The sequence below is a fragment of the Juglans microcarpa x Juglans regia genome, chromosome 6D, assembly GCF_004785595.1.
Source record: "Juglans microcarpa x Juglans regia isolate MS1-56 chromosome 6D, Jm3101_v1.0, whole genome shotgun sequence".
NCBI classification, from domain to species: Eukaryota; Viridiplantae; Streptophyta; class Magnoliopsida; order Fagales; family Juglandaceae; genus Juglans; species Juglans microcarpa x Juglans regia.
The window spans coordinates 7498296-7517183 of record NC_054604.1 but is presented as its reverse complement, the minus strand read 5'-3'; the positions used below and the strand labels follow the sequence as shown (position 1 = coordinate 7517183).

Sequence of the window (18888 nt, the reverse complement as noted above, 5' to 3'; positions counted from 1 at the left end):
GGCATTAAATTTAATTTACAAAATTGATAAAATATATCATCACTTCCAAAGCATCCAAACAAAACAATCAAAGATTAGTTTAACTCTTCAGACCAAACAATAACACCAACCTCTAAAATGTGAACTTTTCATCAACTCCTACGTATATTCAACATATAATTTAAGCTCTAAGTCTCGATTCATCAAAATTTTCCTCATTTCTCGCCTAAACCAACAGAAGGAAGAGAGACATCCACGCTCCACCTTAAAATTAAATATTTTCCATTCACGACATGCAAATGATAATGTTATTGATGATGGTGATAATCTAAGCAACCCTCTTTCGATTGTAATAAGGCTTAACTTATTAAAAAATTAATATACTCCATCTTACAGTAACCAGAATTTTTCTTTGGTTTCTTAGCTACCAAACAACCCACAGGGTGTGTTACAAACTATATATTGATAGACTTTACTAAAGATAAACCTTTTCTATTTTCCACATCTAAATAACTACGAATCCTAGCTCCAACAATACCCACCACCAATTTTTTTCCTTTTTCTCAACAACCATAAAAACCTAAAAACAAAAAAAAAAAAAAAAAAAAGGAAAAGAAGCGATACTCAGCCTATATAGTCACATAAAAGTAAACCCTCTCTAATTCGTGTAATTTATTTTGGGAAAAATGCCTAACGTGTGTTATCATGATGTGAGGAGGCAGATCTGTACGAATTGAGTGTTGGTGTTTGACGTATGAAGTTTGCAATAGAAGCTCAACACACTGTAAGGAGTTTGAGAGCGAGATCGAGGGTTTCAAGAGTGAGAGAAGTGAAGAATGGGCTGGGGTGAGAGGTGAGGAAGAAATCTTCTAGGGTTTCATGGGTGAGAGACGTGAAAGGGGCTGGGTTGAAGGGGAGTTATCTGTTGCTGGGATGCTGGCTGGGGTGGGCGTCTACGTACAGGAGATTTGGGAGAAGAGGTAGTCGACTCATTGTCTTGGTTATGAGAAAAGGGAAAAGTAGGGAGGGGGAGGCGAGTGAGAGAAGTCAGAGAGAAGTGGGCGACTGAACCATGACGTAGGTGAAGAATCGGGAGTGTGGTGTGCGACCCACAAATTGGAGGCTAGGTAGACTTTTTCTTTGGGTAGACTCAAAGGTGTTCCTTTATTTTAGTTGTGACTTTTCATAAATATCTTTTTATTTATATAAGTTGTGACTTTTCACAAGTACTATTTCATTTATATGATGTGACTTTTCACGAGTGCAATTTTATTCTAATTGTGACATTTCATAAGTGTCATTTCATTCTCTATAAATAGGAAACCTCACCCACAAATTCATTTTTTCAAATTCTCTACAAAAATTAGAAAAACACTTCCTCCTTTCTTTTGTCTTTTTTTATTTGGGCTCAGGCTATTTTATATCGGGTTCAAGAATCTCCTTTTGTGTACATCGACGAAGAGATTAACGGGAATCGACGTTGTTTTATTTTGAGAGTAGATTGTCAAGAAGTCTAGTGCATGTTTATATTTGGAGGCAGCAGAATCTACTTTAAGGAAAGCGTCTATCGAAACGTGCCTCAATACTGGATTCTCTCTTTCTAATTTGTTATTGTTATTTTACATATTCTCTAGTTTACAAAGTATTTCAAAATATTTACCATCAACATCAGCTTATTTATTCATTACAATTAATTAAACAGGGAGTAAAAAGTTGCAACCCAAACTCGAATTTTATATTTTAGTGAACATATTTTAATAGCCAAAAGGAAACTTTTAGTGAAATTTTATGGTGCATATATCCTGAATTTGAATTACACTGGCTATCGATCAACACAATCTCCGAATTCAAATAAAAAAAAAAAAAATGTAATTAGGACTTTGTTGTTGTTCTTATCTTGAATGATGTCCAGCATTCTCTCCATCTCCAGCACTTTCAAGATTACCTTCAACTGGAGTGTTTTCTTGGACAGCTTCGCTTTTAACAGTATCTTCTTCCTGCACCTTGGGAACTAGAGTCCTCAAGACGTTGGCCAATAGAGCAAAGGCTTCAACTTTGGTATGGGTTTTGATTGTTTCTTTAGATATTGGGAGCTTAGATAGGTTGGGTGCGGAGGAGCCCTTAAAACCCCATGTTAGAAGCTGTTCTCCAATGAAGTCACCTTTTTCAATGCCCAGAGCAGTTTCCCTCAAAGCTGTTTCCCCACCATTAAAGGTTCTGAATTTCCACACAATTCCTTGTGTCAGGAAGAGCATCCGATCAAGGGGTTCTCCCTGCCGAACAATATAGCTATCCTCATTGTAGTATACTTGTTTGAGTTCGTTGCAGATTAAATGCAACTGCTTTTCACTTTTTTCTTGAAACATTGGCACCTAGCTTGCAAACAATCAAGAATAAAATTGAAAATTAAATTATAAAAAATCATTATATGTTGGTGTGTGGAAATTCAATTTCAAGAACTAAAATGACATAATTATGATGGTCAAGGCACTTCTAATATCTATCAGGGACACTGCTGAACTCTCTTCAGTGCAAAGAATGCCGATGATCATGTATATGGATGATAAAATGGAGTTCAGACAAGATTAAAACAGAAGCATCAGCTACAAACAAATACATAGTATTATTTTCCAATTGTCGTTAATGGATTTGATAAAGGCAAAGAAGGATGAGATGTGCAATTGACTTTAAGGCCTCGTTTGCTTTCAGAAAACATCTCATCTCATCTCATCTAATCATTACAACTTTCTCAACTTCCAATACAAAATAAAATAAACAATTTAACTTTTTCAAATCCCAAAACAAAAATAATATTAAAAAATATATTCTAACAATATTTTATTCAACTTTTTAACTTTAATCTCAACTCATCTCATCTCCGAAAACAAACGAGCCCTAAATGATATGGGATTTGAGAACAATCAATATGCATTTTCTGTCATGTTTGTCAACCATAAAATGATAAAAGGGTAACTTTTCTATAGAATTTCATATTCCAAACAATATTGCCTATCAATTTATATACAAACAATCCTACGCATTCTCAACTTCTCATTTTCTTTCCACCTTTCTTCCACAAAATTAAATAATTCTGAAATTGAACAGCTTTTTTGCTCTCTACAAAAAAAGGAACTACAAGGAGAAAATGTTGAGAGACTCACTTTCTTTAGCTGGGGCAAGCAAAGATGGCGCCTAATCTCAGTACTAAGATGTTTGGGAAGATGAGGGAATGGATTCTCAGTATCAATATCTTCCTTTTTTCCCAGTTTTTGTCTTATACAGGACATGATCTCTTGCTTCATATGATCAGGAAGTTGGTTTATAGAGATCCATTCCTCTGCCTTCTTTTCTTTAGCTTTCATCCTTGCTTTATCATCCTTATCCATATAAGTGATCTCCAACTTCTTATATTTCTTCAAATGCATATACATCTGTTACATAGCAAGTTTAGTTCACCAAATCCTCCTGATAAGCTACCATTTGTCCCAAAAACTAAAGTTGATAAAAAAAAAAATAATATTTATCCATTTAATTAGTATACATTTGACACTCGTAATTAATTAAAAATAAAGGTAGAAAATAATTTCATATTAAAAATTTTAATGGATCTAAATTTTGTAAACAAAGCAAATCGAATCTACAAGACAGAAAGTTTCAACTCTCATTAACCATTGAAAAAAGGAAAAACAAAACAAATAACATATTTTAAAATCTTAAATAATTAGCACGCATTGGAAAGGGAAGGACGTTAAACTTGTTTGCTAGTTCATGCCTAAACCTCCTTGCACATCAAGCAATAGCTTTGGTGTAGAAATCCAAGCATCAACACACAACTGCAATGCAAAGATAGGGTGTAATCCCAACCATGATTTGTTTAAGTAAATTCAGCAACCTTATATTGAGAGAACTTATCATGGTCATTGAAAGGATTCTGCTAACCTATACTTCATTATCAGCATTCATAGGTGGAGTATACTTGTAAATTAAATAGTTAGGCTATAATTTTGTATCAAAGCAAGATTAATAAACACTTATGTTTATGTGCGTTACATTGTGTCTCTTGACATAAGAAATATGTTTTACACTCTCCCACTTAACCCACATGATACATAAATTCCTTATGGGTGATAGAATAAACAAAGATCTTGTGAAATTGATGTTTCTTGGCCATCCAAAAAATTAATAGGCCTCTTTTGTTTCCAGAAAAATGAAAATTAATGAGAATAACAAGGGAACCAAGATTATTCGGGGAAGAAGAAAAAAATATTTTAAACAAACAAAAGAAAAGGTAATAAAAAATATTTTAAAAAGTGTATGTGCATGAGACTAGCATACTTAATAAAAATAAAGGCCTACACAAAAATAAATATAATGTTTGGTGTAAAAAATGTTTGTACTTAGCAAATGCAGGTTGTGTCCTGTTAATTAGAAATTATATCTCTAACACCAGGTCACATGATTGTATAAATAAGGGCCGGAAGCTCGGAAAAAGATGTTGAGCACAAACCTGCACATTTCCAATGAAGTACAAAAACAGAAGCAAGCCGGAGATTGTAATAAAAATTGCAAAAACGTTTTCCCATTCATAAGGACTTGTCTGAAGGTTTTGACCAAGAGAACTGCAAAATTTGGAACGTCTATGAGATAGTAATATCAGAAGCTATTACTTCTTATTAGTAATAATTTAAACAAAAAGCACAAAAGGCATAATCCAGGTACAATGAGATGCGTATATGAAAGTATCTACCTAGAAATAGAAAAGGATACGAGAAAATAATAGAAATTAATCCATCCATCAAAGTCTATAGCAGCTGTCTAAAGGTGATTGTTAAAAGAAAGTCTTGAGCTCTTTCATAGTTTGTTCGCGGTCTTCAAAAATTGTATCATTCATATACCTTCAAATATATCATATAAGGCTTGTAGGAATCATTTACTACATTGCTGAAATATGTATGCTACCACCTAATCCTCTTCAAGAGTAAACAAAAAAAGGTTGCTATCTTTCTGGACATCACAAAGGCCAAACCAACGGACTAAAATATCATTCCACAAAGCACTAGCAACCTCACAATGTAGTACAAGGTGATCCACAGACTTCCTACACATGGCAACACCACTCAATTACAGCATTAGTCTGACTTTCCTCAGATTATTTATGATGAATATCCTTCCTAAAGAGGCTTTCCAAGCAAAAAACACAGCTATTGGGGAAGGAATGCAAGAAGAGATGGACAAAGAAGAAAATGAGAAAAATAATTATTCAATTGGAAGTTGCTTCAAGCGTGGGAAGAAAGGGCAATAAGGCCGGATGTTCTGGTAAAGGGAAGCCAAAGGAACATAGGAGATCATGATGATTTTCCCAGAAGTGAAATTGGAAGTTAAATATCAAATGCCTAGTCGATTGATGCTACACCAATGAGACACAGAACCAGAAGCGCATGAATATATTTCAAGGAGAAGCAAGCTGACAAGTGCAGAGCCGAAATGATCAATAAAACATATTCTGATTCATTGGGGAAGGCGCATGTCAATTTCCTTCAAATGAGTGTAATTATATAAGGGGATGTATGATTGTTTCCCGTATTCATAGAGATTTAATATCATTTATTCTATTTGGTCAGAAAGCATACAAAGTTGAGTTCAAGTCCAGAGCAGCAATAATTAGTTAAGTGTGGTGTAAGAGTGAAATGTGTGAGTGTCCCTGATAGGTACCCGCAGAATATTGATAATAACACAATAAAGAACCTATTTCATTTTATTCATCGTGTCAATCAACAGTTTTTATTTGTGGCATGTAAGATTGGGTCACATAATTAAATAAAATGATAAGAATGTACAAGAGTAGACTTATTCCATTAGTGGGTTGTGATAATTTAGACCTATGTAAACCGCGTGTCAAATGGAAAATGACCAATAAATCATTTAGTAAACCTGGCAGTCATCATATTTGCTTGAGATAATCCACTTAGAATAAAGATATGTACAGGAATGAAATAATTTAGACACATCAAAGGAACTCTTTAGTAATAAATCTAAGACAATTAATAGAAGTAAAGAATATAATGTCAAAGTAGAAACCCAAATGGGCATGTCCGTTAGAAATTTGAATAATGATTGGGGTCTTGAATAAGAGGCTTTGGATGATTTCTGCAAGGTAAATGAAATAAGACATGTTTACACTATGCATTATAAATTCCAGAGAAAAGAGATTGTAGGAAAAAGAAATCAAACTCTTCGATGTGACGAGGTCCATGAAGGTATATGCTTATCTCCATACCCACTTTTGAGAGAAGCTTTATTGTCTTAGAGCATATATATTACATAAAGTCAAGAACAAAGCCAAACCCTTAATACCCTACAAACATTGCCCAAGCTAGAAATCAGATTGATGTAAACTCGGGGTATGCAATTTTAAAACACAAGTACTTTATTTTGAATATAAACTATGGGAATGCAGGTTTATAGGATCTGTGAAAAAATTGGAGTTGCCACCAGTTTCATGACACTGAACAAAGATTGATAGAAAGAAGGGATGTTGTCTTCTTTGAAGATACCAATCTGGGGACTCTCATAGACTTGATTGGGTTATTGGGCAACCCTGAAATTAAAAACCTATTCCAACAGGCTTTTTACACCATATAAATAGAAAAATAAAGCTGAAAATAGTGAAAGAAAAATGAAATCCATTGAGAACAAAATTTCCAATTCATATGTTGAGACAAAAGGAACCTAAGGTGATGTTTGGATGCTAAGAGTTGATAAGTTTTTAATGAATAGTGAAGAAATGAAGTTGAGATGAAAGTTTTATGGGTTTTTGTGAAAGTGTGGGTCCTACCTCAAAATTAAAAGAATGTACTTTTAATAATCTTTGTTAAAGTGTGAGATGAAGGTATTATATTAAAATAATATATTTTTAATCAAAAAGTGAAAAAGGTTGAGATGAGTAGTTCTGTAAGTTTGGGAAGAAAATGAGAAAAAGATTTTATTGTAGATGAAAAACTATACTGTAGATCAAAATTATTCCTATCCAAACATGCCATTAAGTGATTAATGTTTAAAGATCATTATGCCCTTAAGACAGCCATGGAAAATTTCGAGAATGATACTAAAAACTTTCCTTAGAAAATTAATAATTTAATAGCAGTGATGTTGATCGATGGCTAAAGGCCATGAAACATGAAGTTTCAAGATATGATGAAAAGGCATCTTAGGATCCAGAAATGAGAGAAAAGGGTGAGGCCAACTATGTTCTTAGTAAAAGAATTTACGTAGATAGAAGTTCAAGGTTTTTATATATGTATAAAGAAAAATATCTGCATAAGATGCTCAAGAGGCTTAACATGAAAAATCACTGTTTTATAACACACTTGTCTTCAGAGAACGAAGTCCGAGTAAGGATATGTGCCCAAAAATGCAAGAAATATCAAATGTCCCCTACCACAACCAGTGAACAGCCTCATGTATGCTATGACAAGTACAAAACCTGATATTTTCCATGCAATAGGATCTATGCAGATATCAATCCAATCCTAGAAAAGAAAATTGATAGGCAGCAAAGCAAACACTGAGATATTTGCAAGGCGCCAAGTTTATGAAATTAAATTATTGGATTCAATGATCTTGAGTTGGTTGGTCACAATGATGCTGACTTTGCAGGAAATTTAGATGACTGAATATGTACAAGTGGAAAACATTCATTTTTCGTTAAATGATTGTTTCTTGGTTGAGGAAGAAATAAAGTTGTAATCAATGTTCACAATGGTAGTTGAGTACATTATATGCAGCACAGCAGCAAGTAATGTGGCTCGACACAAGTTTTGAAGACAAAATGGGATTAGTTATGCATAGCAAATTGATCAATGTGTTTTGTGATAACAAGTCCAAATAAAAAGTGAAGCAGTCCAAATAAAAATTGAAGCACAGAGCTCTAAATGAAGATATAGTGGAGGGGGGTGAAATTAAAGTCAAGTTTGTCCCCACGACGAAGATAGTGGTGGCTATATCATGATCAGGGACAGCCTTTGGCTAAATTCATGGAGGATACAGCTTAATTTTATGGGATCAAAAGTACTTGGATGAGATAGCTATATGGTTAAAGAGCATAAATCGGAAGGGTTCAAAGATGTCTGGATGAATTATATTATGTGATCCCACCTAACAGACATAATTGATCAAGTAAAGACAAGAGACGTTGATGAGCAACAGATATGCACCATAATGTAAACTTATAATATTTTTGCATGGATAGTGTTAAGTTGCCAATAAGGTGTGTCGAGGAATACCTCGGGAAGAATGGCATTAGAGGAAGTACTTGATAAAACATTTGGTCCAGGCTAATACATGAATTATGTGTTTGACTAAAGTTATCAATGGAGGCATGGGTGCGAACTATTTTCCCAGCCACGAGGATTTGATGTCATTCAATGTATATAGTGAGATAAAGTCACCCTTAACATGTTTTTGAATAAGTGACAAAAGCATGCACACATGTGTCATGTTACAATCTGAAGTCAATCTGCAGGTTTGATACATGAGAGTTAGCATAAGGCAAACTATGGTGATTGATATTATAGTCTACTCAAGGAGATGAAGGTGTGTGTGGTGATCACACCATACACTTGAGAGGAGGTTTACCAATTTCAATATGTGAAAGAGATGCAACTGCTTGAAAGAACATCACTACATGTCTACATCTATATAAATATGCAGTGGATGGGGCATTTTGGCATTAAAAAAAATTCTGTGTGGAATCAATACGCTCGAGAATATCACCATTAAATTCCATTCCTTCAGAAACTTATCAATCAATTTCATATTTCAAAAAATGCTCAAGAACAACAAAAGCTCTTAACAAAGAGTGTTGGAATTTACAATTGCATTATATGTTTATCGAGACAAATACAGTAATAAAGAAACAATTGGGAAATAATTCGATATTGAAAGACAGAGATCTGACATGGGCAAACCTCAAATTTCGAACGCCCCACCATGAACAGAACAGACACTTTTGAAGAAAAGGTGATGCTTTTACGGATTGAAGGGCTTCAAGGAATATTCCAAAGTCAAATGCTGTTGAATTTGGTGTTTTTACAGGGCACCATTCCTTTTTAAATATGTGATTTCCATCATCGTGGTCACAGAAAAAAGAACTTGGGTTGCATCCCTTATTACGTTTACAGGCTAAGTGCCAGCAATCCATCAGTCGTTGAATGGATGAAAAGTACCAAAATGCACCCAATACCTAATATAACATCAGATCTCTAAAAGATCAATAAATTATGAAGAAGTCGCCAAAAAAATGAAAATTAAGAAATGCAAAACAGTGTTAGAATAGGGGAATACGTATTTTAATGACAATCAAACTTACATAACTGGCAAAGAGGTACAGATAAAAATAATTTCCAGCATTCAACCATGATACAGCTTTAAATATGGTGGCACTCTTTTCAACCTTACTCCATACTCGGAAGATTCGTAAAACTCTCAGCACATACTGAAAGAGAACGACAGCGCCAAGGAATATTTTCCAATATGTCTGACTTCCCACATCTGAAAATATAATTGGAACTGCCACCTGGAGGAATTACTTCTCATATTCAGATTAAACTTCCTTGATATGTTTTGCATTGCAGTTAAAACTGAGAAAACATTTACATAAGCAAAACAACTTAGAAGCTAGCAGATCAAAAGTGTCCCTTACCTGTGGAGCTGGAAGAATAGCGAGAATGTCAATTAGGAAGTACCGGGAAAACAAGTACCTCTTTGCTATTGGCCAAGCATCTTTAATTAAATTTGTTTGTCCATGTTGTTGATCAGGGGAATCCTCGTTTGTAAAAGGACAAATAAACCGCAAAATAATATCTGAAAGAGAGATGAAGTCCAGAACCGATCGCAAACAAGTAGCTGTGATCTTTAATCTGCTATCTAAAGTAAGGCACCTTCTGTGTTCATTGATCACAGGAAGGTAAAAGAACAAAGGGTCCACTGATACTGCTATCAGACAAGACAGGAGAAATATCAAATCCCAAGTTCGAATGAACCTCCCTTGTGGGTCGATATTACACTTCCGAATGAGCCACCTCACTGGGTTAATATCCCTTTTTGTGGCTGTTTTCTTTTCTTCTGAATCGGCTTCAGTTTCTCCATTCTCGGATATTTGTGCCTCAATATCCACGTACCTGAGCAAAATATAAGAATAAAGTTAAAAGACTTTTTATTGATATACAAAATACAAAATCCCGTGACAGAAGCTAAAGAACTGCCATGTGAACTATTTTGTTGGATTAATGAAAGTTTATACCTTTTTTAAAGATTCTTACATGAAACGAAGTGGCTACATTTTTCAAAAATAAATGTTAAAAAGCATGCTAACTACGAACTACATCGAAAAACAAGTAGCACCAATTTACAAATAATCATATCAGTTTAGAGGTGAGTATATAAACAGAGATACGTTAGCTACAATTGGAAAAGAAAAATGAGAAGACAAAAGCAGATGCTAACTACGGCATCTCATTCTCTTGCCAAATCAGACTGCGTTGCCTCATGATCGATGCACACTCTTATGAAGCTTGTCGATGATGATACAATGTACAGTATGTACTGAGTAAGGATTCCAAGCTCCAAGCTATTTGCAAACCCCTCGAGCCTTTTTCAGCACCTGCAATTTTTTTTTTTTTTTTTATAGCTTCTTTACCTGGGTGTCAAGAACTTGATGAAAACTCAACTGAGAACTGGATGAAGGCAGAGGGGAATAGAAACAGAGGAGAGAAAAGTGAAAATGTATTGAACTGAACGTAATGAATGAATATATTTACAAAGTCTGCACTGTATTTATACTAGAATAGGAACTTAATAACAGAGTAACAGAATTAACAGAATATTAATTCTTCTTCTCTAGTTTGACGTTTTCTTCTTGGACTTTAACTCCATATTTTCAATATGTGAAGCTATACTCCAACACTGGGCATGAAGATAAATACTATCTTACCCGCTTTAGAACTGAATAGAAGAAATCTAAACGACAGAAAACCACAAACACTTTCTCATGGATTTCTAGAATGAGCAGTCTGGCAATGAACAATTATAGCATTCCCAGGTTCTTAATACTGTAAAGTGGACCATTAACATGAGAAGTCTAACCCCTGAAGTCGTTCTTAAATATAAATATATATATTTATTACAACATATATATATATATGTCTACTCAAGCACCTAAAAATGGTAAAAATTCATTTTGCATCCCTAAGAATTCTTTGTCAAAATTACACCATAAACAACAAAAATTCCTAATTTGAACCCCAAAGTGCCATATTTTCTCGACTAGCTCACCCGGGTCAAGCCAAGGCACTCAAACGGTACGGTGCAGGAAGTGACTGATCTAATAGAAATAGTAAAAATAAATAAAAATAAAAATAAAAACACACCTAACTCTATCCTGCATGGCATGAGGGATGGGGGTGGGAGGGAAGTAGCGCTAAAGGAAGGTGATTACAAACCTTTGTTGCAGTAACTCAGAACGGTCGGCTTGGTCTGGAGTTTACGACCGGCAAATTAGAGGTGGAGGCTGTTCTGAACTTTTGCTGCATTATGGCAATAGTACGGCAGTTGGTATTCAAGAGTGTGTACGTGTGTATACACATATGCATATAAAACCCCTTCTTTTTGTTTTTCTTTGCGTTTACTTGGACTTGACTTCACGGAGTCAAAATCATTTGGAGCTCTCTCTCTCTGTCTCTCTCTCTCCCTCGTCAAGATGGAGATATTTTTTTTCTTTTTTTTTTTCAATCAAGATTGAGAATACTCAAACGTACTATAAATTTAATTCTGCATAATTTTTATTCTTTTATAAAAGGATACTTATTTTTAAAATTATAAATATAGCACACAAAACCCGTAAAAACGAGGGAAAAAAAAAATCATACAAGCTTAATAAATTTATATTGATTGCAAAACACATTTGCTTATCTTTCAACGTTATCTATATTAATTATTGTACATTTTCAAAAGAGCAGTGATACGATATAATTTTTTTTTATAATTCTTTATATAATTATATTTTTAATTGAGGATATTTCAATAAAATAATGTTATTTTTAGAGTTATTTTATAAAATTATCCCCTCATTTAAAACGTGATTATATAAAAAAAAAATTATGAAAAAATTACTGTATGTAAGCCCAATGGTGGATAATCACTACTTAAACATTTGACATTCATTGTTTCAATTTACAAAAATGGAAGATATAATAATACTTTGAAGATACACTTCCCATCTACCTTAATTATTTTAAGTTTTACTAATTGGGCTTTCATACCGTCATCTTTTCATGAAATATGTCAAGTTAAAAGTGATATTACATATTATTCACGTTGTATAATTTAATTTGTAAAAGTGAGACACTTGTATATTTCTTCTCTACAATTAATTATATAATAAATTAGGGATGCTATCTGCATAGTGCGGGACTGGGTGGACTCACCCTTGTACCATGCGGAGAGAGGGTTTTCAACCCCGCCTTATTATCGAGGGTGGGTTTGAAACCGCATCCGCTGAACCCAATGATTTGAGTCTATAAATTAGTTTTTAATATAAAACAATTGGTTTTATGGCAAATGCCAAAAACCAAAATAGTATATAGTATAATTGGGTAGTTGTGTGCCGCATGGTTCGTTACGATGACCGTTAACTGCCTAAAATCAAACTCTCTTTGTTTCCGACTCCGAGCCAAGGAAATGGCTTCTCTACTGTTTCCATTGTCTTTCTCAAAGCTCAATCTCTCTTCTTTGCCTACCAATTCTGCCACTGCCTGTAGAAAGGAGCAAAGCCTTATGTCCCTTTTCAAGCAGTGTTCCACATTGAAAGATTTGAAGCAAGTTCATGGCCATGTAATCCAAACTGGCTTTAATCAATACCTCTATGTCATCGGCAAAATAATCGTTTTTTGCGCGGTTTCAGAGCACGGAGATATGGATTACGCGGTTTCGGTATTCAATGGGATTGAAAACCCAGATGGGTTTCTATGGAATACGATGATTAGGGGGCTTGGGAAGACTAATCAGCCAGAGAGGGCTTTTGAGTTCTATAAGAGAATGCAAGAACGAGGAGAGGTGGCAGACAATTTCACGTTCTCTTTCTTGCTCAAGTTTTGTGGGCAACTGGGGTCGGTTATGTTGGGAAAACAGATACATTGCGATACCATGAAACACGGCCTGGAATCTCATATCTTTGTGAGGAACACACTGATTCATATGTATGGCATGTTGAAGGATTCCGAAACTGCACGTAGACTGTTTGAAGAAATATCTATGCCTGATGTAGTGGCTTGGAATACTGTCATTGACTCTCATGTCTGTTGCGGGAAGTTCAAGGAGGCACTTGACCTGTTCTTGCGGATGCTGCAGTGTGGCATAGATCCCGATGAGGCTACATTGGTTGTCACCCTCTCAGGGTGTTCTGGATTGGGTGCGTTAGATTTTGGGAGGTGGGTTCATTCCTGCATTAAGGGTAGTGGCCTTAGCAAGATTGTTTCGGTATCTAATTCACTAATTGACATGTATGCTAAATGTGGAGCAGTTGAAGAAGCATATGAAATATTCACTGACATGAAAAGAAAGGACATAGTATCATGGAACACGATGATTATAGGTCTCGCAGCACACGGCCATGCAGATGAGGCATTGGCAGTTTTCTCAAAAATGTTGGAAGAGAAAATTGAGACACCAGATGAAGTTACTTTCATGGGAGTTTTGTCTGCTTGTAGCCATGGAGGAATGGTTGATAATGCAAGAAGATATTTTGATGTTATGAGCAAAGATTACCGCATCCAACCCTCAATAAAGCATTATGGCTGCATGGTGGATGCATTAGGACGAGCTGGGTTTGTGGAGGAGGCTTACGAGTTGATACGGAGTATGCCAATAGAATGCAATGCCATTGTATGGAGGACATTGCTGGCTGCATGTGGGGTGCATGGATATGTTGTACTTGGGGAGAAGGTGAGGAACCATCTATTGGAGTTAGAACCAGGTCATAGCAGTGATTATGTTCTCCTTGCAAACATGTATGCTAGTTTAGGTCAATGGAGTGAGATGACAGGAGTGCGTAAAGCAATGCAAGACAAGGGAGTTCAGAAAACTGAGCCTGGTAATAGTTTCATTGGTCTTCATGGCAGAACCAGGTTAGAGATGAAGACTGAAGACGGTTACAAAGATAAGAATACTACATGTACCCAGTGGCTTCAATAATACAAGAAATATGGTTTTCTTACCTTATTTTTTTCCATTTTGTTACCTCATATTTTCCACTTGGAATAACTTTTATTTATTTGTTGTTTAGACATACATTCCAAGGGACAAAAGTACACAGTCATTTATAATTACATCAGAAACTGCAGACTATTATATTGGTAAAAAACCATTCGTCTCGTCCTTTACAAAGGATTAAGTGAAAGTAGCCATTGCAAAAGCATGGGCTTAGGAAAGTTTCTTTTGTTTGTTGCTGTTCCATTCTTTTAGATCAGAATCAATCTTTGCTTGCACACTTTCATGGAACCCTGGATAGGGTTCATATCCAAGAAATTTCTTAAGAACCTGCAAACCAACAAGAACACCATATCCAATTCATTTTTAGGAAATCAGAAAATCATTCGTGAAATGAGGATTAGAAATAGATACCTCGAGCAATACAAAAAAAGGAGCCATTAGGAAAGCTTGAACAAGATTGTCCAGAAGAGCTGGTGCTCGTCTCTGCAAACAAAAGAGATATTTAAGGGCTACGTCCAAGATGATAGGAAAAATAAACAATACATCATGCTTTAGAAAGTAATCACCTCAAACACCCCATGTCCTATAAACTGTCCAGACCAACAGAGCAACTGAGATGCTAGAACAACCTGGATAGTTAATTTCCAAAACAGTTAAAATTCAATACGTCCAACAATAAGTGAAGGAATTGTAAAAACGTGGATGAATTCTACTTTAACAATCCTAAAGGGATGAATTTAGGTAGGAAGTCTTTCGCATAAGCAATTAATGAGAAACATATTTGATTCTGATCAGTACCATTTCTTAAGGAAAGAAAGAATTCAATTTCCACCAACTGGCCCGTTTAATTCTCACAATTTAAAAACTAAAAGTAATTCTCAAGGGAACACACAACTCGATAGTTTAATACACTGGGCTCTACTCCCGCAGAGAAAAGGAAAGGAGGAAAGGAGAGCCACAAAAAGGAACTAGAAGATTCATCCCTAGTTTTTATCTTCCAGGTTTGAAGAGAAACAGAAGCACGAGTTTGTCATGATGCAACCGAGTATTTCAAAAAAAAAAATATATATGGGAAAAATTTCCCAAGACTGAAAAGGATGTTTGCTCAACCCCAGTCGCCAAGTAGAACTTGCCAAAACTGCTTTAAATCAAACATAGTGATATATATAATTTAAAAAAAAAAAAAAAATATTGTTCAATGTTTGTTCAAATTTTTGTTTTAAAGTGGGAGTTTGATTAAGACGCCTTCTTCTATATGTCTCCTTTTCACACAGTTCATTTGTGTGCTCCGGCTGTTTTCTGCAATAAAGATCTTTTCCTTATTTGTTCACAGCATTTGCTCCAAATCTAAACCTCGATATCAGGAATCAATCATGTGTCATGGATAAATGTCAATAGGTATTTGGTTATTACATAACCAAAAACAAAATACTAGTCATAACCTGGATGGACTTCACGATGTAACAAAGGTATCCCAATGCAACACCTTTTTTTGAATATGAAAATGCACCAATCAGTTCTAGATGAAATAAAAGTTCACTGTAGGAATGGCTTTCTTAACTATTTCAATATAAGGCCACTAGGGCCTCCCAAAAGATTCTGACATTAGAAGATTCTTACAAACAAATAATCATATAGATTGGTAATATCATTCTACTTGGAAACTTGGTTTCTTCAAGGAGGGTAAAGTGAAGTATTCTAACTGGTTTCCACTTCTGTGTCTTGAATTTAGGATGAGATGAAGGATAACTCCAATTTCAATTAATATTCCTACCGATAACAAAAAATAAAAATAAAAAGTGGGGCGGGATGGGAAGAAATCTTAGCTGGTAAAAAACTCCAAAATTGGTCAATTTTTTTTTTTATTAATATAACACTGCTGCATGCAGCTTTTAGTAAAAGAAGACTCGGTGGTCGCAGAAAGCTTCAGAATTGCTTTCAATCATCTATTCGATGCTTTCACTTGTATGCTCATGTCATATGCCTTCTCCAATGACTAGTCAAGCCATTGCATAACTTTGGCCATAGCCTTCTAGACAACTGCCAATATTTTATTATGCAACTCTTAAAAAGTGGTAATATAATGGTAAGTTCAGAAAACCTTACTTGAGGTGATCAGGCAAAGAGGAATAAACATATTTCCCAATAAAGCAAGTTAGTATGTAAAATATTTCCTGTATTACTTCTATGGTCTACTAAAAGACATCTATTACATATCCCTATGAGCACAGAGAAGAGCACATTATCTTACACAAGAAACTTGCTTATGAAACACATCAGACAAATAAGCGCCACTGAGTGACAAAAATGAGATTGATAAATATATTGCATGCGCTATGAGCCAATAGCAAGCTTAGTTAAGACATCCTATAAACATGAAAGAGAATTTTGTGGGGGAAAAGAAAGAAAATGAAAAATGTAGAATGTCACTGGATTGATCTTGTACTACTCCATGGGAGAATGAAAAACACGGAGATTAGTTATTACTCTTTGTCTTTGCATTCTTCATCAAAGCAATGATTCTACAGTCTGATATAGATTAATTATCTAAATTGAGATTAATGTGCAACTGTTAGGAAAGAGCTGTAATTAATAGATCATAAATGGAGGGGCACCACATTTCTACTTACTTAAGTAAAAAAGAAGACCATAATGGCATGGAGATTTGTGGGAGGGAGGGGGTTGGAAGTCAGAGAGAGAGAGATAAGGAAGTTACCACTGGGGCTACAAAGGATTATCTAAATATCTTATTTTCTGTCAAGAAGCTCCAATTGCATCACAGAGATTAAAAAAATATATATATCGTTTTCTTCCTTACACTTATAGCAAATAATATTGTTTTCTTTTTTTATTTCAATAATTTCTGCGATAATATGAATTATTACTTGAGAGCCATCACCAAAACTAATCCTGAGGAGTTTTAGGATTCTTCAGAAGGGTGGGTTTGAGATTTTTCAATCACATATATGCCTCCCATGCTCCTAGCACCTATATTTTCCATTATAAACTAGTAGCTTAAATTGCTCTGTGAAAACTAAGAATGTAGCCATTCCCATAGGACTCCACATCAGGGCAATCAACAAATGAGTTGCACGGAAAAACCAAGATCTGCATCCATACTAGCACAGATCATTCCAACAATAAATAATTCGCGACGGCTAAATATTGAAAGATAAGACATTTGGTTGACCATGCTTCAAACATCAGAAAGATAGAGATCATTTCAAACCAATATTGGGTCCTGCTAGAACTAAATGCGAAGCCCAGAATAAAGCCACGAGTACCCGGTCAATGTAAATAGTCCAAATTCAAAAATTTTGTCTGAGGCAGTAGCCTTAAAGAGTATACCTAGCCATCTTCTCAACAAAGCACAAGCACACAAACCCCATCTCATAAGTTCCAACCCCACGGTAGATATAAATAAATATGAAAAGGTAAGCAGTGTAAAGAAAACGAGCATCATGCAAGACCGGAACAAACAGAACCCACCTGCAATTAATTATGCTCTGTTTGGAAGCTGGGAAAACCAGGAAAACCTTTTAGTTCTGTTAATATCACGTTCTATGCCCAAAAACTGAAACTTTTTACTACCCACAGGGAATTGAATCCTTTTTCTCAGCAACAGAACGGAATTAAGGAAAACAATTACCTTCCACGCCAGAGAGAATCCAAGACGATCTGCAACGAAACTAGCTCCAACCCAACAGGCAAAACACAGCAAAGCGGCCAAAGAACCAGCTCTCTTATCAAAAGCCACATAGATTAAGGAATAGATCAGAGTGGACAAGAAGCCAAAATTCAAAACCAGGAACCCAGACGGGAAAATATCAATTTGAGAGGAGGGAGTATAAAGAGCTGGCGTGAAGTGCAACAGCATAAGAATCGTGAAGACGATTGGCCACACGAAGAGAGTGTGGATCAAAATGTTGATTGGGTTGCTGTGGTACGCCCCATAGAAGGCAAAGTGCCTCTCAAGATCCAACAATCCTATTCTGCCCATGAATCGTTTTTTCTTGGGAATTAGTGAGGTTTTAGGTTATGAACATAAAGATTTTCCCGTCGACTGTGGTTTGGGGAAATAACAAGGAACGAAGTGGGTATAAAACGGAAGGATAAGAAGATGGAATGGCCGAAAACCAGAGCCTAGAGCACGTTGGGTTGGGCGTTGCCTTTTACCTTCTAGAGTCCTAGACTACCATTTTTTTTCTTTTTTAATTTTCCTTTTTTTCTTTTTTGTCATCATATTTTTTTTTTTTTCCTCTTTTCGGTCAAAAGTTAGAACGATCGGTTGCGTGAGCCGTGAGGTATTATAAAATTTATTTTAACTCATTTTATCTTATAATTATAATTTTTTTAAATTTTTATAAAAAATATAAAACATAATTTAATTTTTTCAAATATCATAATAATAATAATATTAAAAAATAATATTTTAATAATATTTTATTCAACTTATTTAAAACCATCTCAATTCATTTTTGAATATAAACGGAGCCTAAAGTCACGTTTGGATAATGAGTTGAGTTGAGATGAGTTGAGTTTTTTATTAATACTAGTGAGTTGATATAGTTGAGTGAGTTTTATAGAGCCTACTTAAGATGAGATTAGATGTGTTTAAATATTAAGATAAATTTAAATGTATTT

The 18888-nt window shown here is 35.0% G+C and overlaps 3 protein-coding genes across 3 annotated transcripts; 1 reads left to right on the top strand and 2 right to left on the bottom strand.

The window, feature by feature from the left end:
* Positions 1-1871: 1871 nt before the first annotated feature.
* LOC121235352 (cyclic nucleotide-gated ion channel 1-like) lies at positions 1872-11712 on the bottom strand. The gene is made up of 9 exons (XM_041131700.1): positions 11478-11712; positions 10612-10639; positions 10486-10556; positions 9680-10157; positions 9347-9553; positions 8946-9220; positions 4487-4598; positions 3141-3410; positions 1872-2351 (listed from the first exon to the last, which is right to left on the bottom strand). Exons 3-9 carry the CDS (start codon positions 10524-10526, stop codon positions 1872-1874), a joined length of 1863 nt encoding a protein of 620 aa, XP_040987634.1. The 5' UTR covers positions 10527-10556; positions 10612-10639; positions 11478-11712.
* Positions 11713-12625: 913 nt separating this feature from the next.
* On the top strand, positions 12626-14228 carry LOC121234477 (pentatricopeptide repeat-containing protein At1g59720, chloroplastic/mitochondrial-like). Its single transcript, XM_041130418.1, has one exon. The coding sequence runs from the start codon at positions 12658-12660 to the stop codon at positions 14224-14226; it is 1569 nt and encodes a 522-aa protein (XP_040986352.1). The 5' UTR covers positions 12626-12657; the 3' UTR covers positions 14227-14228.
* A 50-nt stretch (positions 14229-14278) lies between these two features.
* LOC121234478 (2-hydroxy-palmitic acid dioxygenase MPO1) lies at positions 14279-18436 on the bottom strand. Its single transcript, XM_041130421.1, has 4 exons — positions 17894-18436; positions 14811-14873; positions 14656-14727; positions 14279-14571 (listed from the first exon to the last, which is right to left on the bottom strand). The coding sequence occupies exons 1-4, from the start codon at positions 18242-18244 to the stop codon at positions 14455-14457; spliced, it is 603 nt and encodes a 200-aa protein (XP_040986355.1). The 5' UTR covers positions 18245-18436; the 3' UTR covers positions 14279-14454.
* Between the last annotated feature and the right edge of the window lie 452 nt (positions 18437-18888).

What these genes read in the sequence shown, in the direction of transcription:
- LOC121234477 (XM_041130418.1), top strand. Translation starts at nt 12,658, where the DNA reads ATGACCGTTAACTGCCTAAAATCAAACTCTCTTTGTTTCCGACTCCGA.
- LOC121235352 (XM_041131700.1), bottom strand. Translation starts at nt 10,526, where the DNA reads ATGAGGCAACGCAGTCTGATTTGGCAAGAGAATGAGATGCC. An exon ending in TGGCAAGAGAATGAGATGCC is followed by an intron (nt 10,158 to 10,485) that starts GTAGTTAGCATC and finishes TATTTTGCTCAG; the next exon opens with GTACGTGGATATTGAGGCAC. An exon ending in CTATTCTTCCAGCTCCACAG is followed by an intron (nt 9,554 to 9,679) that starts GTAAGGGACACT and finishes TAATTCCTCCAG; the next exon opens with GTGGCAGTTCCAATTATATT.
- LOC121234478 (XM_041130421.1), bottom strand. Translation starts at nt 18,244, where the DNA reads ATGGGCAGAATAGGATTGTTGGATCTTGAGAGGCACTTTGCCTTCTAT. An exon ending in TAGGACATGGGGTGTTTGAG is followed by an intron (nt 14,728 to 14,810) that starts GTGATTACTTTC and finishes TTTTGTTTGCAG; the next exon opens with AGACGAGCACCAGCTCTTCT. An exon ending in CTTTTTTTGTATTGCTCGAG is followed by an intron (nt 14,572 to 14,655) that starts GTATCTATTTCT and finishes GTTGGTTTGCAG; the next exon opens with GTTCTTAAGAAATTTCTTGG.